Raw genomic sequence first — 18,762 nt, 5'->3', positions numbered from 1 at the left:
TATACTACTAACTTAGGGACAGTTGTTTTTATATTTGTTCATCTTCAACAGAACTAACACAGTGACCAAAGAAAGAAAATTACATTCCAAAGGCTATATGCTCTCTTCTGCAAACAAGCTGCAGTATCTTGAGCAGTTATATATAGGATTATGGGTAAATTATAAAAACACTTATGCAAATCTTTAAAGAAATTATATGTTTTATGGCTACTTTGAAAGTATCATAGGTTTTACTTCCACAAGACTCTGGCTTGCATCATTTTATTTTCTTTCCCTCCAAGAAACAAAGGGGTTTCTTCATTATTTTTACAATTTTTTTTCTGTTTTACCTAACTTTCTAAGTAAAATACTCAATGAAGCACACCTGAATAAAACATAAAACAATGTAATCTACTCCACACTTGAAGAACATAAGATTTGTAATGACTAAACTTCATTCATCTGTTAAATTCAGTACCTATTCATTATGGCAACTATGCATCATATTACATCTCGCTCCAGTTCGGTAAAACACTGTTGAATAAAGGTGAATGTAGAAGAAATACTTTCCTATTCCTCATTTACATTCTTAAACATGAAATTTGATTCCTTGTACAGATCAAACTTTTAGTTTTTTAAAAAAGAAGAAAAGTCAAGTAAAACTTCAACTTCACCTTTTCAAATGTTGCTGTAGTGAGGTTAGATCCTGTGTGAGTGATATCACAGTTTACTTTGGGAACAATCATAAATGCTACCATAATTAGGATTTCAGTTAAGGATCAAAGAGATGGAGCAGATGGGATGCAAGAGACAAACATTTAAATGCAAGTATCTCTGTTAACAGGAAACTTGTTAAGAGGAGCTATCAAAGCACATGGAAAATAAGTGTTCATCTATTTAAGTCAGATGTATTTGAAAGTTTCTCCCAGCAGGAAAGTCAGCTAAAGTCTCCAAGCAATCCAGTAACAGTCAGCACATGGCTCAAAAAAGAGCAAAAGATTTTTCCCAGTTGCCTTTTCAGAAGTCGATAGGAAACACTTAGCAAAGATCTGTACAAGTACCACTTCCCTCTTCTTCCTAATGCTATCGCTATTTGTTGCTCACATTAAACAGAAAACACTGAATGCTGCGTTGTGACAACATGTTGTTCTCCCCCCAAAGCTACTATTTCTGATTTATCCATGGAAAAATTACAACACTCACTAACCACAAACTGCAATTTTCACTTTTTCTTGTAACCCATTAGCTGATACTGGGAAGCCTACCTGAGGGATCTGGTCAAATCCGTGGCTTAACAAAGGCCTGCTCACCACAATACACACCTGCCACAGCTGTCATGATGGCAAAGAAAATACTCCTTTTGCTCCTCTATCTTAAAAAAGTTTGAAATTGCAAAATATTGCTACCTCTAAAACAAACTCTCTATTGTACATGAAGCTCCAGAGCCAAGAAGCTAGCAGTACTCCTTGAGCAGCTTTGTATAGTTTAATAAGGAGTTTCATATGATGTTTCTTTATTAAAACTTTATCAAAGCATACCTTAAATATAGAGATATTATACAAATAATATCATACAAATATTGCAGGTCCCTCGAGGAAGCATGCACGTGTCTCTCCAGCACTGCTGCGACCTCCCACATCCGAGGATCGCACCTGTAACGTCCAACTACACCGGCCACAACAGACCGAGGAGAAAGAGAGGCTGAAGCGTTCTACGGTTTCAAGCTAAATATATGGTTTCAAGACTGACCACAGCTGTAGAATTAGGTCCCGACTCCACTCACGGGACCTTCTTCCAGGTGCACGTGACTGAGCAGGTGGAGTCATGCCCTGAGATCTCAAACCTGAGTGAGGCTTGGAGCAAAGGGAACCTGTCTCAGTAAAGTGGGGAAGGAATACGGAGAGGGCAGTTTCTTTTAGGAGATGAGAGGGACAGGATGGCAGAGTGGAGGAGTACTGGGCTGGTGAGGGGTGATCCTGGCCTGCGGAGACAGTGCTGAACTCTTGACCACACCACAATTTCCCAACTTGCAAATCTGAAAGTTTTGGACATCCCTGGCACAGACTTTAAAATGCTGCCACACTCTGAATGAAATAAAAAAAATAAAATTAAAAAAAAAAAATCTTTCCACCAAACAATTTCCTAGAAACTGAATAAACTAAATTCTTCAAGACAGACAAGGACAGGCCTAGCTGCCTTCAGGGTTTTGCATTCCAGTTCGTTACTCATTTTGCACCTTCATAGCACACATTCACGCAATCACTTCTCCAGACTGAACAAATAGTTCTGGTTTTGGATTGCACATGTGGAAACTAATAAATACGGAAACAAGCTACAAAAACAAGATCTGAAGTAGGCCAATTAGAGTCACTGAAAACTAAGAAGTGACAAAACAAGCAACAAAAAAATCTGAACTAACCAAAATTGTTTTAATGTTAACTTTTCTCACTGGAGAAAGAAGTGTTTAAAATAAGGCTGAGGAGAATTTGTATCACTTCTGCTTAAAATCACTAGATACTACAATGTCTTTGTTGGCTGGGTTAAATAGCTGTCACCAATTAAACCTTTTCCTCATGCAGCCACTTTCTGGCCATCCTCACAAGAGCTGAAATTTCTTTCAGATCGACTGAAGAGACTGTCTCTCCAGTCTCACTGAGAGGCACTTTCTGAATCCTTAACCTTGCTCACTGCTCCATTCTCTGTTCTTTCCCATTTGTCAGCATCTGGTTTTGAAATGGGCAATATTGCAAGGGCAAACGCTCACTGCAGATGCAATTGCATCTGCCCACCAACAATTCATACTCCAACTGTACTTGCATCCATACGTGGCTGTAAGACTGCCTGTGACCTCCAAGATCTTTTGAGTCATTGCTTTTCAATCCGCAGTCCCACAAATACATTTAGTCATAAATGGCTGACTGAACACAGGTACCAAAACAAAGAATAGTCTGTGAATAAAACACTACCTTCATTTAAAAAAAAAAACCACACCAAAAAAACCACCAACCTACTTATGCTACCACCTTTAAGCCTCATCCATCCCATGATACTGCTCTGCTGACAATATCATATCAACTGTCTCCAAAGGAGATTATTTTAAATGGCCCCAAATGTTTTGCTTCATTTCTAGTCTTCAAAAAAAATCCTAGCTCATACAATGACAACATCACATCAACAAGCTCACAATCAGATTTTGAAAAGAAAAGCACAAAACCTTGGAATAAGCTATAGCCTTTTTTTTTTAAAATCTAGCTCATTTTTAAAAAGTAGTATCAATGGCTTGGAAAAGTCTTGAATCAAGGGTTTGATTCCAAAGGGTACTGCGTGGAAATTATACCATCCTACAGATTTAACATGTATTTATTCTTCAGCGATTGCCATCTGATATTCCAATTACCAGTGGGAGAAGAACGTATGTTATTACCTGAGTAAGGAGTGTTGCACCCTGCCTGTTGCTGAGCAGAACTCTCAACTCACTCAGATCTGTACTACCGCTGCCTAATACTGATTTGTGGCAGGCAGAAACCCACATAATTTTCCTTTCTATTTTGTTCAACTCGCTAGTCTATTTTTCCTGTTTAATTTTCATCATCTTCATTTTCTAATCATTGATTTAGATTCACTCTTAATCAGCATCCTCATATACCTGCTTTTGTGCAGTCACAGAGTGGTTCAGGTCGGAAGGGACCTTTGGAGGTCATTCTAGTCAAACCCACTGTTCAGATTAGGCTGAACTACAGCCAGCCTGTCAGGTCTAACACCTCCAAGGATGAAGATCCCACACCCTCTCTAGGCACCTGCTCCAATATTTGACCACTCTGATGGTAAAAAAATATTTCCTAATATCTCACCAGACTTTCCCATATTCCAACTTATGTCCACTGCCCCTCATCCTATCACCGTGAGAAAAGAGTATGGCTCCACCTTTTCCATATCTTCTGATCAGGCGGTTCTAGACAATAAACGAGGTCTCCCCTGAGCCTTCTCCAGGCTGAACAGTCCCAGCTCTCCCAGCCTCTCCTCATATGACAGGTGCTGTAGTCCCTAACCAGCTTGGTAGTCCTCTGCTGGACTCATTCCACTATGTCCATGCCTCTCTTGTACTGGGGAGCCCAGAACCAGACACAGCACTCCAGATGTGTCTCACCAGTGCTGAGCAGAGGGGAAGAATCACCAGCTGTTTACTGCAGCCCAAGAAGCTGTTAGCCACCTTTGTTGCAAAGATGCATTGCTGGCTCATGGTCCAACAGGACCTCCAGGTTCTGTAAAGCTGCTTTCCAGCTGGCCAGCCCTAGCATGTGGTGGTGCATGAGGTTGCTGATCCTTCCTAGGGCCAGGACTTTGCATCCCGCTTTGTTGAACTTCATGAAGTTCCTGTCAGTCCATTTCTGCAATCTGCTGTTTCTGTTTTCTTCAGAAATCTGTTGTTTCTGTCCATGACCTTCCGAGTACAGTCCTGCCCTCCACCACACTGAAGACATTAAACTGACCACCAGCAGGACTTTGCACCCCACATCACAACTTTGAGTCTGGGAGTCCAGCCAATTTTCCACTCACTGTGTACTTGCAGAGTCCGTCTCTCACCAGTTCAGTGATAAGTAAACTATGAGAGACTGTCAAAGGCCTAGCTAAAGCCAAGGTATATGACACGCACTGCCTTTCCCTTGTCCATAGCACCTCATAACACTGAAAGCAGCAAGGCTGATCAGGTATGATTTGCCCTTTTCAAACCCATGTTGGCTGCTTCCACCAACCCCCTTCTTGTCCTTCACGTGTTTGGAAATGGTTTCTATAATGATCTGCTCCATCACCTTCCTAGGAGAAGGTTGCAGACCAGCCTGTAGTTCCCTGTATCCTTCTTCTCATCCATCTCGAGGATGGGTGTGATACTGCGTTTTTCCAGTCCTGAGAAGCCTCCCCCAAGCGACACAACCTTTTGAAGATAACAAAGAGCGGCCTCGTAATCACATCAGCCAGCTCTTGGATGCATCCCAGCTAGTCCCACAGAGTTGTGCATGTCCAAGCCGTTAAGTGATCCCTAACCCTGTCCTCATCTCCTGCAGGTGCAGCCTCACTCCCACAGACTCTGCCAGATTTGGGGATAAGCCTTACCTATGAAAACTGAGGCAAATAAGGCATCGAGTACATCCACTTTTCCTTTGCCACTAGGTCCCCAATTTCACTAAGCAAGGGGCCCACACTATCCTTAGCCTCCCTCTCGCTGCCAACGTACTTACAAAAGAAACGTTTCCTGTTGTGCTCCACCTGCCTTGCTAGCTTCAACTCCAGATGAGCTTTGGCTTTCCTGACTCCATCCCTACATAAGCAGGCGACGTCTCCATATCCTCCCAAGTAGCCTGCCCCTGCTTCTGTCTCTGTGAACTTTTTGTGCTCGGGCTTACTCAGAATCACCGTGTTCATCCAAGAAGGCTTTCTGCCATGCTTGCTCAACTCTCTGCACAAGACAACAGTCCATCCCTGGGCTCTGAGAGGCCGTCCTTGATCAACCAGCTCTCCTGAGCCTCTTTGCCCTTCAGGGTACATCCCGATGGGATCCTGCTAAGCAAGTCCCTGAACAGGTCAAAATCTGCTCTTCAGAAGTCCAAGACTGTAATTCTGCTGTTCATCTTGGTGACTCCCCTCAGGATCTTAAACTCAAGTCTCATGGTCATTGCAGCTGAGGCTTCCCTCAACCATACTCCAACAGTTCTTCCTTGTTTGTGAAGGTAGCACGTCTCCAAGTCTGTGACTATGAGGCTTTCACCAGCTGCGTAAAGGCGGCTTCGTCCGTCTCCTGTTCTTGATAGGCTGTAGCAGACACTCACTGTAATATCACCTGTGCCTATTTATTCTCTGATCCTTACCCATAAACTATCTACTCTTCTGTAGCTTTGTTTCCTTCACTTTTCTTAATCAAAATCTTTATATAACGTCTACATAATATTACATTAATATAATTTTATATAAATATAAATTATGTATGTAAATTAAAATCTGTATATTATGAGTAACGTGAATGTAAGTAAATTTACATTGTGATTTTAAGGAGGGTTGTTTTTTTTTTTTCTTTTCATACCAGATCAGCTGATGGGATTGCAAAATTTATTTATTCTAGAGGGAATCATCTGATTTTTTGTCTAAAAAGTTCCTTGTACACTTCCGCCCACAATTGCTATGGCACACCGACCTTTTCACTGAGTAGGCTGCATTTGCTTGATGCAGCAGTTTTCTTTGTGCAGTCACCTGCTCCTAGGCAACCATCACTTTTTCATTGGTGATAACCTCATCTTCCTTATACACCTAATAATGTCCAGTGGAAAATTTTACAACAACGTGTTATCAATACACTCAAGAGATCTGGACTATATACCTGACTGAAAGCTCCAAAGCAGGTACTTACGTGGTTCTCCACATTTGGAGAGGGCACTTACACAAAAATGCATATATCCATTGTCTGATTAACAAGATGAATGGACTCATCTCGGTTTCACACAAGATCCAACACAAGGTCATTGGCAGGACCATGCAATGAAAAACTTGGGGCTGACAGGGTGGAAATTAGATTATTTTTATCCTGAAACTCAAAACACAAGCTGCTGTTTAGCACTCACAGGTGGCATGACCTAACAACTCCCTGCCTCCCTCTCCTCTCATTTTTACACCTCTCCTCCTTCCAGCTCCTTCATTCCCTTGTGCTGCTGGCTCTGAAGCTTGTCAGACCTTCCCATGAGTCAACTCAACTCACTAAGCCAGCCAAATCCTGAAAAACAACAACAACATTTTATCTGGGATAATGAGTTATATCAGCTCTCAGTAAGCTCTGATGAGTAAAGCTAGCTAGGGAAGCTAGCTGAAGCATGAGGGCAGGAGAGGAGAGGGAGTAAAGAGGAGCAGAATAATCCCTTTTCTGCAACAGTAAGGTATTAGGCCATCTCACTGTCACCTGTGAAGCTGCAGCCTAAGTGGAAACTTACATTGGCTTACCATCTATCTGAAACTGCAGCCTAATTAGAAAACAGAGCTGTTACTGCTGGTCAGGAGGAAAGCGGTAAGAGCCCACCCACAAAGCCTGGAGCCAAAGCAAGCTGCTCCCAAGTCACTGTCCTGCTGTGGCTGACAGCTCTGGTGAATACCTTCTTGAAAGAGAAACGAGTCCTTTAAGAGGTAGGGTATGGGGTGGGGGGGAGTTATTTTTTCCTCCAAAATGGACACTATGTAAAATGCAAATCAAAGTTAAAAATGCATGATCTAATTCAAGATTTCTTGCTTGCTAATTTTAACTACAGTTTATATCTGATTAAAATCCACCCACCTTTGGACAGAACCAACACATTTTGGAATGAAAAACATGCACTGCATTTTAAAAGTAGGGTGTTTTTTCTAGCGGGTCATGTTCTTCACGGATTTAATTTCTGAATAATATTCTATAATCTACACTAAAACTTACTTAAAGGAGGTTACACTTTCAAGTCCAGAAGAAGATGGGAAGAAAGAAAGACAGCTTTGGATGTCGCTGTATCTGTAGCAGTGACATTACCCATGCTAATGATTAAGCAAGATTCAGAAACAAACACAAAACCCAGTATGAAGGATTTGCCTTTTCAAAGTATCTCTATATAGAAGGGTGGGACAGGGAACAAAATAATCCCAGCAAGGATGGAGAGGGAGGGGTGAAAAAAAAAAAAAACAAACAAACAAAAAAAACCCCACACCCAAACCACCAAAGGGATGAAACAATACTTACTGATCATAACTAGCTTGATACCAGCAATTTGAACAAGTATCTGCACAAGTAATGACAGAAATACCCAAATTAAAAAATCTCGCTGTTTCCTGAATACAGTTTTTTCATTAGTTTACCATGATCTAAGAAAAAAAGTTTAAATCTTCTCAGTTGATTCAAAATCTGTTCTGCAAAATAATATAGTTTTACTACTACACCACAGCTTTAGTCACTATTAACAAACATCAATGATTGCTGCATCAGCACGGACTTGTAGCAAAAGCACAAGGGAACACAAATTACATACTGAGCAGCAAAAGGGTTAGGGCTCGGAAATCAATATTTAAGCAGACAGGAAAATTTCAGGCACTGTACATGAGAAAATGTGGAGGAAAGCATCACTACCCTTTGTTTTGTTGCTATTATGCAGCTTCCTGCATTTCACCTCACCTTACTTCAAGTTTTTTTGTTTGTTTATACAGGCATTGCTTCTTCTGTTGTTGGGGCTGTCATTGCTGAGGTTACAGATATGTAGGTAATTCAGATATTAATTTCTATTTGCATAATAGGTCCTGTATTAAAAATGGGATTGTGAATGTCCTTACTCTGCCACATGTGACAAAAGTGAGAAGTCAGTACAGGGAAGAGGAGATAGTCTCTCAGATCGCAAGGTCCCATGAACAGAGGGTTACTACAGCACCTTGACCGCTGCCTGTACGTGGTATTTCTGAAGCTTAATGCTTCAGAAATAATAATCTGCATTAGCAACCACTGTACATTACTCATTCTATTACAGGGCTTTTTTCCATCTTGTCTTAACACCATTCTTTTTCTTACACCACGGTGTTATTCTCCCTCCCCCAAACAGTTCCCAGGCCCGGTTTTTATTTTCCCTCTTCTAAGCAGTAAAATTATTTTACTACTTTCCCCTACTTCTAACCTGGCTTCTTCTACATCTCTGGCAGGACAGCCTGTAGTTATATTGTTGCTTGAATATGGCATTCATTGGACTGCTAAAAATTGCACACAGGTGAGTGGGAGTAGAAAGCAGAGCAATAAGGTTTCCAGTCAGGGCAACCTACAGAAGTGTCAAAGCTAAAGAGCAGGAGCAGCCAGAAACCTGCGAGGGGAAGGGGAAGGGGAAGGGGAAGGGGAAGGGGAAGGGGAAGGGGAAGGGGAAGGGGAAGGGGAAGGGGAAGGGGAAGGGGAAGGGGAAGGGGAAGGGGAAGGGGAAGGGGAAGGGGAAGGGGAAGGGGAAGGGGAAGGGGAAGGGGAAGGGGAAGGGGAAGGGGAAGGGGAAGCCTACACTTACAGCAAACTGAAGCGGCCACGTAAAGACAAAATAAGTTCACATGCAGTAGTAGTCAGCTTTTTATCTTTCCTGTGAAAGGGTCCAGCCAAAGGGTGCCAAACAGAGGGTACAAAAATCACCAGATGTGCTGAGCCCATGCCATGCTCTGTGGACAGAAGCAAGCGAGCTGTACCCATGCTCTGAGCCAAACAAAGCCACGTGAAAAGCAGCAGTATGTTAGCCCAGGTCTGCCCCTCCACTAGGCTCCAAGACAGCCAGAAAATTTGAAAGCAAGGCAAACTACTGTTATCTTTAGGAGGAAAAAAATTTTATATATATATAATTATATATACACACATAAGCGGGCTGAGAGAGAAAATAAGGGTAGGACAATGGCACAACAGGCAGATACAGTACTCAAAAGCAGGGCTTGGCTTGCTCCTCTCCATGCACAGAAGTGGTGAGAAATCAAAAAAGTGCTACTTTTCAGCTGTGCTTCTGAGCATCCAGCCTTGCACACTCTGAACACTAAATGCCTCAAATAATCTGGAACACCTTCCAAGCTACCAAGGTGCTATTCAACCCCTGTTTTCCCTGCAAGTCTGAAAGGCTAGCACAGTACCATTTTGCTTTTTGTTCACCCTTCACAATGCTACTAAAATAGCAGCTTCAGGTAATGCCTCTTACTGACATTCACAGTTCCCCAAGCAGCAGCTGACTTCATATAAGCGATGAAACACTTCCACTTACAGCCCGGGCTCCTGACTAACAGTGGTAAGAGCTGACAAGAGCTCGTCATTTCTCCCTGCCCCAACACCGCTGCAGCGATGGCCAATGACATTTGAACTCCTCATGATACAGATATCAGAAGCTAGAAAGCTGCATCATGCAGTAGAAGACTGCATCATGAGCAAGAATACTACCATGAATGCTGTGATAGCACCAGTACATGGTAATTTTAGTAATTTTTGGTACCAGCATGGCAAAGGTAGATTTGCCCAAGATTAACCTACCACTTTGGAACTCTATTTGCAGCAAACAGATTTCTTCAATTTATTACTCCAGGTTCAGAGAAATAAATTATATTCTTCAAATACTAAACTAGGAAATAAAAGGAGAAATTAAGAAAGAGAAAGAACAGTTTCTCAGAAGGCAGCATTTTATATAGCTTTCACTGGAGTTTGGTTGTGCTACACTCAAAATAACAATCTGACAGATTTTCTGAAACTTAACTGATACCAGTAAAATGCACTCATTTGATACATAGAAGCAAGTAAAAAGATAAGCTATTCAAGAACAAATGAGCTTTTTGGAAATCCATATTGCATGGAAGAGGTATGGCTGAACAAAATAGTGTTATAACTTTAAAATAAAAAAAAAGCACAACCAACCAAATATCACTCTACATAAACAGATATAGCAGCTGGCCTTGAAGATGAAATATATTTTTTGCAAATGCAGGAAGTAAGCTTTTTTAAAATGTTCTGTCTTTCACTACCCAAAGGAAACAGAATAAATCCATCTGTGTCAATGAACGAAAAACCAACACACAGATGTTACTCATGTGAAAGTAATGTCTATTACTACAAAAATCTTACTTTTCCTAATCCCATGCCTAAATTTCCTGATAAAAAAATGGCTTCTCTAAATGCACAAAAGCACTGCTACACTGCATTATCTATAAAGCCTTCCCTGCACGCCTCCTCTCTTCACTTCATACCAAGTGAAATGTGCTTGAGAACAATAGGGAACCTTTGGAATTAGTCAATAGATTGATTAATGCACTGTACTGAGCAAGCCAAATAGGATCAGGATGTTTACAGGTGTTCTTTAGGTAGACATTAATTGCACTGCACTAACGAGGTAGGCTTCTTTCTGTTAAAGACACTACTAGCAAATTATAGAGACAAGAAACCAACCACAAGGCTTACTGAATAAGAAAAGCAGTAAAATACGTTTTTCTGATCAAGGAAATACTTCAAATAAATTCAGCGCTGTAGTGTACTGAGAAGTTAAACAGGAAACAAGTATCAGTCAACTTTTGGGGCCAAGGAGTGTATGAAGACTGAAGTATGTAAGGAAGAAGAAAAATTCTCTCAGTCGCCTTAAATAAAACATATCTACACCATCACAAAGCAATGTAAAAGGAGGAGAGACAACTAGAATTTCTCAGCAGCCCCAAACACAGATCCAAGCTTTTACAATTTATTTCACAATGTAATGACCCAGATAAGCTTTCAATGATCAAACTTTAAAACCACTACCTTCCTGAATTGTATTTGCCAATCCATGGACTAGTCAATAAATTCCCTTGCGCACAGTTTCTCTGATCTATTACCTTTGTAACAGCAATGTGAGCCACACAGCAGCAAAACCTTGAAAAGTCAGTTCTCAACTGCTCAGTGGTAAACTTTGTTTGTCTGTCTATGAAAATAAAGAGACCAGAAAGCATTCTGTTTGAACTTCACCCTTCTGTAGTGCAAAACAGCAAGTTGATGCATCGTGTGGATCAGCTCAGTAACCCAGGACGTGGTGAGAGTTCTCCTGCTGCTCACCGAGCTCTTGTCTCTCCAAAGCCTCAAGGAACACACAGCTCTCACAGACAATGCTTCCCAGTTAACTTTTGTTTGACTGGACCCATACTCATCCACATAATTTAAATTTATTCATGGGTTGGTAGTTTCACTACTACAGGAGAAAAATTCAGGTTTAAGTGAAGTAAAAGGCCAAAAGTCTCAGGTATATGACCTCTACATTACAGCTTTCCTTCCTAAGCCATGTTCATAAGAAATCTGTATTAAAACACAGAATTCATGACCTTCTGGCTCCCCTCTCTTCCTAAAGACTTAAGTTGGTCCTGTGCCGAAATTCATTTTGGGTCACACAGGTGACACAAGAGTTATCTCCTTTCTGTACAAGGCAGAACTTAAATAGCACACAACTGACCTTCCAGATCACAACAAATACTCAACACTATTTGTCTGGGAAAATTAAAGTAGCATGCAAATCTAAGGGTGTAATTTTCACATTTCTTTCAGGTGCCTCAGAGGTTTACACAACCCCTGTACCCATCCATGCCACCAGTTCCCATGGTCCTCATCAGCTGCACCAGTATAACAACTCTTTTTTGCAGCTGCACAATGAACTGGGTCAATGAACTGACCCATGCTACATATGTTTTTTTTTTCCCTGGGTTATTCTTTTCAGTCCACACCAGTTCACAATCACACGCACACCAGAGCAACTGGGGGGGAGGCAGCAATGCAAGAATGCCTCTGGGAATGACACGACACAGGAATGCACAGCCAGAGACGTTCTGCCTAAAACCCATATATAGGAAGTTTCACCATGAAAATGTGGCCTCAGATTACTTGTGAACGCACTTCCTCCCATCTCCATTGCCTTTCACCATGTATGTTCTCCATTCTGAAATAACTGTGCAGTCTTCCACCCAGGGACCCCAAAACGTCAGCCTAAACCAGAATATGAAATGTTTTACTTTTCAGGACTGTTTTGTTTCTTTTCCTTTTTTCAGAGTAGTGAATTTAGTTTTATTCTTTAAAATGGGGCAACATGTAAGGTCATCTGTAATGTCGGCAAAATAAAAGTTTTATTTCTACAATACTCTTCACTGTAAAAAAGAAAGTTTGCATTTGGGAAACACACTCTAATACTAAGGAACATCTTTGGAGATTTAATCTGTTCTCCTTTAGTCATGCTAGATGACAAGGGCAACTAAGGACTTCCCCCACTACTGTAATTTATTTTCCTCAGATTTCTAGAAAACCAATTAAAAAAAATTAGCACACATCCAATCCGGGCACATTATCCATCTGAGAGATTGGAAACAAGATGTCCATCTCAGCACATCACTATTGCCCACTGTAATTTAGACATTCTTCAAATTGCATTTGTATCCAGGAGGGTAATAGCCCTTACGTTAAAAAAGCCCTTCATTAAGTGGCTCCCCGTCACGCAGCCCATTACAGGCTCTCATGCCCTGACCTTGCATAGCCTCAGAATAATGCTGCTTTTAATAGGCAAACAAAACAGGGTAAATAAACTATCTTCTCTATCTAAAGGTAAAAACATCAGTAAATGTATTACTAATATGGATAAAATCACCCCTTTGCACATCCCCCATGATATAAGAAAGCACTATTATTTACTTTAAGTCTTACAAAAAACGAAGTTATCCACACACAGTGAATAGTCCTCTAAAATAACTGCAAAAAAATCCATAACCAAAATTGGATTTCATCTTAATAAGGATTCTCTAATGTCTATCTTCTATAGTAAAATCAACAAAAATTATACACCTGAAAACATAATGCATCCTCTAAAGGGTTTGCTTCAACATATAGAAGATGTCTTTCTTCAGAGGTACAAAGACAATCAGCTAAATACTTTGACTTCATTTTTGTCACCATGTCTACAAAAATATAACACTTGGCTATCAACCTTGCCTGACAGAAAATGCAAATCCACAGTTGTGGAACCATTTCTACATAAGGAACTACTAGTCTCGGACCATTCAACCTAGAATGATGTCAGGAGAAGGGTGTGTATTGTATTTAAAAGGTATTTAAAAAAAACTGAATGAGTTAGAGAAGGTGATTAGGATTCAGCTTTGCACACTTCCTGTACAACAGGCCAACATGATTCAAAACAGAAGTCACATGCAAGTTCAAAACAAGTAAGAGCAGCTGCGTCTTCCCATGATTTATAAAAAAAGCTGGCACTCTGTTACAGGACACAGCAGATACCAGAAGGCTTCAAGGAGCCCATACACAGTAAAACAAAGCTGACAGGGCAAAACCATGAATTCATTACGGACATCATGAATAAAGACCCTTCCTAGTTGAGGGAATTTCCAAACACCAAACTGCTGGAAACTGGGAGAGCATTCGGGGCATGATCACCACCTATTTGTCCTGCCTCTGCATTCTTCCCTAGGCAACTGCTAATGGTTACTCTCAAAACCAGCAGACCTTTAGCTTGTTCTAGCACAGTTGCTCTCATATGCTCTTAGAAACGTAATGTTGGGCATCAGGTGTTTTCCAAGGTTTTAATAAGTAATCCAAAGGTTTTATCATGTAAGCTGCAGTTCAAACAATTTACAAGTTGGTATTTAAAGCTGTACACAAGCACCTGCTCTAAGTGTTCACTTTACTTCAAAATTAATCATTACGTACTGCATTTATTTTTCCCATAACAGAAGATAAGTGGCTTTTGCCTCTGCTCATAATTTGAGAAATACAGTGTAGGTCAAAAAAATTATGAAGTTACATTAATTACTCAGAGGTAATTACACTTGCCTTACCAATAGTGTTTACTATTGCTATACCTACAAAAAGCTTTCCATTAGGACAAGTTTTCACATTTTCATAGCACTCCAAAGCATGTGCCATTAGGTCTGAACTGTCTCATGATTTATCCGGCTCCAAAGCACAATACTGCACTAAACCCCTCCCTTGAATCGAAAGTAAAACACAAATTGTCAAATTTTTCCCCTTTCCTAGTTTTTACATGTCCTTTTCTCTCTCTCTCTCTTTTTTAATAAGACTTTCTGAAGCTACCGAAGACTAAAAATTGCCATTTGAAAATTGAGTATAATCCTTTATGATTACAATGGTTCTGGGTGATCTGGTAAAATTAGAGCCCTGAAAGCTGCATACTCAGTGTAAGAGTATTATCTTCTTAACATGCTGGTAAAACAGTGCTCCTTCTGAGACAAAGCTGTACTGGAATACATATTTCCCTTACTAAGGCCAAGGCCAGGACATTGTCTTGGATTCCAGAGAGATGTAAGAGACAAGGGCTCCAAACACTACAAAGGGTGTCCATGGAGAAGCCGTCAACACATGCATTAAGGAGCTTTGCAACTAACTGAAGGATTATAGAGCCTCAGAAGAAAAGATGGAGAGAAAACAGTTCCTACCCTAGCACTTCAGTTTCTGTGCTGTTCAGTTTTTCTGGGTACCCCTTCTCTCATTCTCTGACTGAGCAGGAAAAAGTGGGCTGACTGGTCCCTAAGAGATCCCTGGCTTCTGCAGGTTAGAAAACTCAGCATTTTTCAAAGTGAAAACAATAGTAGTTTTACCTATACCTTCATTGCCACGTCTTATTCTACTTGGATAACTTCTTCATGAGCAGTGGACTGCTTCTAACCTACAGTTTCAACAGTAATCAGGCAGAGTCAACAACGTTAAAAAACTGCACAGCAGATGACTGCACACAGTTATTTCCCTTCTGCTTTTGCCTGAATCTCTTGCTGCTCCACTTCCTGCAGACCCACTGGAGGAATTCAGTGCTCCTTTTAGACCCGTATTACATTCTCAGACTTCATTTAAAATCATGATATTTCAAACACAAAAGAGCTTAAGTATTAAGATATAGCACAGATCTTCAGGATCTGAAGACTGTGAACTTAAGGGCAGGTCATCAGATGAGACTGCTCACTTTTAGTCTGGATCTCAATTACCAAACATCAAACTTTTAAACAGTGGTCCAAGCAGTCTAGAACTCTAACCACAGGAAGAAAAAAAAAAATAATCAGAGCTTCTTCTGCATCTGTTTTGGACTATCTCTGAAACATTCCTTTATTCGGCTAGATTTTATTGAGCAGCCACAATTTCATATCGAGATGTGAAAAAAGAACTTCCTCCAGAAGAGTCTACGTGCTACACTCAGAGGAAAAGTGTCTGTAGCAGAACTGAACAGAAATCAGGTGCCAAAGACAGAGAGCACTGTGTCATTTAACTCTGAAAACTGCCTAAGGATGACAGGTATGTTATTTGGAAGAAGCAAGAAGAAGCTATCTTGTAATTTAGATTCATTCAAAATACCATTCCTCAAATTGCTGTTCTTCCTATACAAGGTGTGCCGCAGGTCTGCAAATACCGAATTTTTTACAAAATGGTGCTTCCATCACAATTAAAATATCTCCAACCATTTTAACAAACCATGTAGACTCTGAAAAATGCAAACTGAAAAGTAACTAATTTCAGCCTTCCTGGGGGGAGATACTATTTTGATTTTTTTAATACAAGACCATCACGAATGCCGAAGCTTCAGGGCTTAAATTTACTCTTCCATATGCAAACTTGAAGCACCAAGCAGTCCATTAAATAAAGTGTGGATCTTGCTTAATTAACCTGTTTTGTAAGATAGGACATGGTAACAGCTGCACACATCAGCAACTCCAAAGCAGGGGGGAACCCAGCTAGTTAGCCGTTAAGAAGTAAATTTACATACACTAACCACCATTAATAATGCACACCAATATACAGAAAAGCAGGGGAAGGAATGGTGCAGAGATTAGGTTACTTCTGTGTGGCAACATTTCCCACTCCTTCTCCACACATACCTCACTTGACCAAACCTTTTAGATACACATAAAATAGCCATGACCTTTTTTCCTCCTCTGCATGATTAATTACTTAATGTACTATTAATTGGAAAATGTAGCTGAATTTCAGATGCTTTCATTTTCTCAGCATATCATGCTGCCTGGGAAGCGCCGATTAAGCTGTTCATCAAAGGTGAGCAGGCAAGGTCATGTAGGCTGTACCTCTTCAGTTATTCATTACCTGTCCTAAACAGTAATTAACAGCAGCAATATTTCCATAAATCAAAGCTTTTCTGATTACCTTCAGATGATGAGCAGTTGGGGGGAGAGGAGGGAATGAATCAGTGTATGCATTTTTGCATGTATCCTTTTTTTCACCATTTGTTCTAATGCATATCTGAATAATTAAATTGATACATTAGCTGTCATTTAAGACTCAGAATTTCACTGCAAGTCGACGGGAATTCCATGTAGAATAGAGAAGAGGTTATGGCTTCCTTTCTCCCTTCCCTATGACCCCCAACTTTAAAGGGGGATTTGATCTAAGAAGGTTTCTCAATTAGCAAGATTTTTTTTTTGTTTGTTTCTTTTTATTACCTTCATTATCAAGGTTAAAATAGAGATCACAGAGTATGGCCTTGAGGCCATATTCAGTGAGGCTCTGAGTTTCTTAATAGAGAAACTTATCCCTTCAGTATCTGTGGGGCTTCTCACCTTGAGGCATCTCAGGCGGCAAATAGTGAGGCTCTTGAGCACTGACGTGTACCCAGTCGAAGTCATCGTACAAGTCTTGGTGGTAGTCACAGGGTCCAGGACCGTCATCGAACGTACATCCCCCTAGGGAAGAAACTTGTAATTAGTGTATTTGAAAGCAGAGGTCTTCCAAGAGGCAAGCAGAGGTGTTCCTCCTGGGCACACCACAACTACCAGAGTCCACACAGCCTGTGGTACCATTCACAGGCTTGCCTGTGTAAAGCTAAAACCGGCAAGCAGCTCACCCGTCAGTGCTCCCCTCTCTTCTTTAAAACATCTCTGCTTCACACAACCAATTTCCCCTAAGAGCAGCTTCCATCCGAGCAGGTGATCCCAGGCTGAGTCACTCAGCCCAAGTGCAACCTGGCCCAGTGTCTGCGTGACAAAAAGCAACACACTACCTAAAGCAAGGAGGAAACAGAAAATAATGGACTAGGCTCAAAAACTAAAGGTGTAAATCAACAGCCCCCATGCACTGAAAGCATAAATAATCCAAACACCAATGAGGATAAATACTGTGCCCAAAACAAAAACAGTCAGAACAAAATAATTAAAATTACTTCGAAATGAAATAATTTCTGCAGAATTAATTGGATAATCCTGCTTTATTAAATCAATCTAGCATAACAGAACACAAATTAAAGGCGCTTTTTCAGGGTCACACAACCAACAGATCTGAAAACCTTACAAGAAAAGCTGTGAGGACAGGGAGAAAGAAGAAGGGGAGGAATGTAAAAGATGGGGGGAAAAAAACCCCAAAATTCCTGTGTAACACAGTAACATCTGCCCTGTCTCATTCAGTAAGTTTTTTATTACATTCTTCACTCAAGGCAATTAAGCAGGCTGGGAAAAAGAGAGACAAAAACATGATGATCACAGAAAGAGATCACGTTTGAGAATGAAGAAATGAAGGAACTGAAAGAGCCTGGTCGAAGAAAAAGTAGACTGTAAACGCAAGAAAATACAGATGTCACAGATACAACTCTGCAGTATCTGTTATCTCCATTCATGGTACACAGTCCTCGAGTTTGCTCCTCCTGCTCAAAAATAAAAAGGCAAGACCAGGAGAGAGTGAAAGAGAAAACATAGTGCATTCATCTTTATTTAGGCAGTATTTTTTAATCCAGAAAAGAAGTTGCAGAACTCAAGAATTAGATTATAAACAACTCTTGGAAATCAGGGGAAATATTTCTTGCATCCTATTCTCCCTGTCCTCAGTAGTTAGGGCGTATCAATCCAATTAACAACTGTTGTTACAACTAAAATTCCTCTTGTTAAGACACCTGTAGAATAACAGGAGCACTTGTGTTGACTTCACTGTCTGACTTTTTGAATACAAAATATGGGACAAGTACTGCAAGTCCCATGAACAAGCCAAAAACCCTGATTACTGTAAATTCTAGTGTCACTGTAGGATGAGTCACCACCACTGCATCAACAGCGAACAGGCTCTCACCAGCCCACATTACACCCTAGAGGAGAACGGGCTGGAGGTGGGAAAGGAGAGATTGAGGACCGTGAAGAACTACAGCCTGTGCTCATTTCTGCCCTCTGTACAAGACATACACGGTTTGGAACTAGGAGAGGCCAAAGAATATGGAAAGGAGGAATGGGCACGTATGTCACCAAATTGAGGATAAAAATGTTTTTTAACTACCCAAAATG

The 18,762-nt window shown here is 40.7% G+C and overlaps 1 protein-coding gene across 1 annotated transcript in view; it reads right to left on the bottom strand.

Annotated features, from left to right (window-relative positions):
• PTPRK (protein tyrosine phosphatase receptor type K) overlaps positions 1-17,089 on the bottom strand; it is a 320,227-nt gene extending 303,138 nt beyond the window's left edge. The window contains exon 1 of the mRNA XM_059835338.1: positions 17,059-17,089. Within this exon, the coding sequence (XP_059691321.1) occupies positions 17,059-17,068 (10 nt within the window). The 5' untranslated portion in view covers positions 17,069-17,089. The remainder of the gene's footprint in view (positions 1-17,058) is intronic.
• Positions 17,090-18,762: the final 1,673 nt, after the last annotated feature.

The sequence above is a fragment of the Gavia stellata genome, chromosome 2, assembly GCF_030936135.1.
Source record: "Gavia stellata isolate bGavSte3 chromosome 2, bGavSte3.hap2, whole genome shotgun sequence".
NCBI lineage: Eukaryota > Metazoa > Chordata > Aves > Gaviiformes > Gaviidae > Gavia > Gavia stellata.
This window is presented reverse-complemented; position numbering and strand designations above follow the sequence as displayed.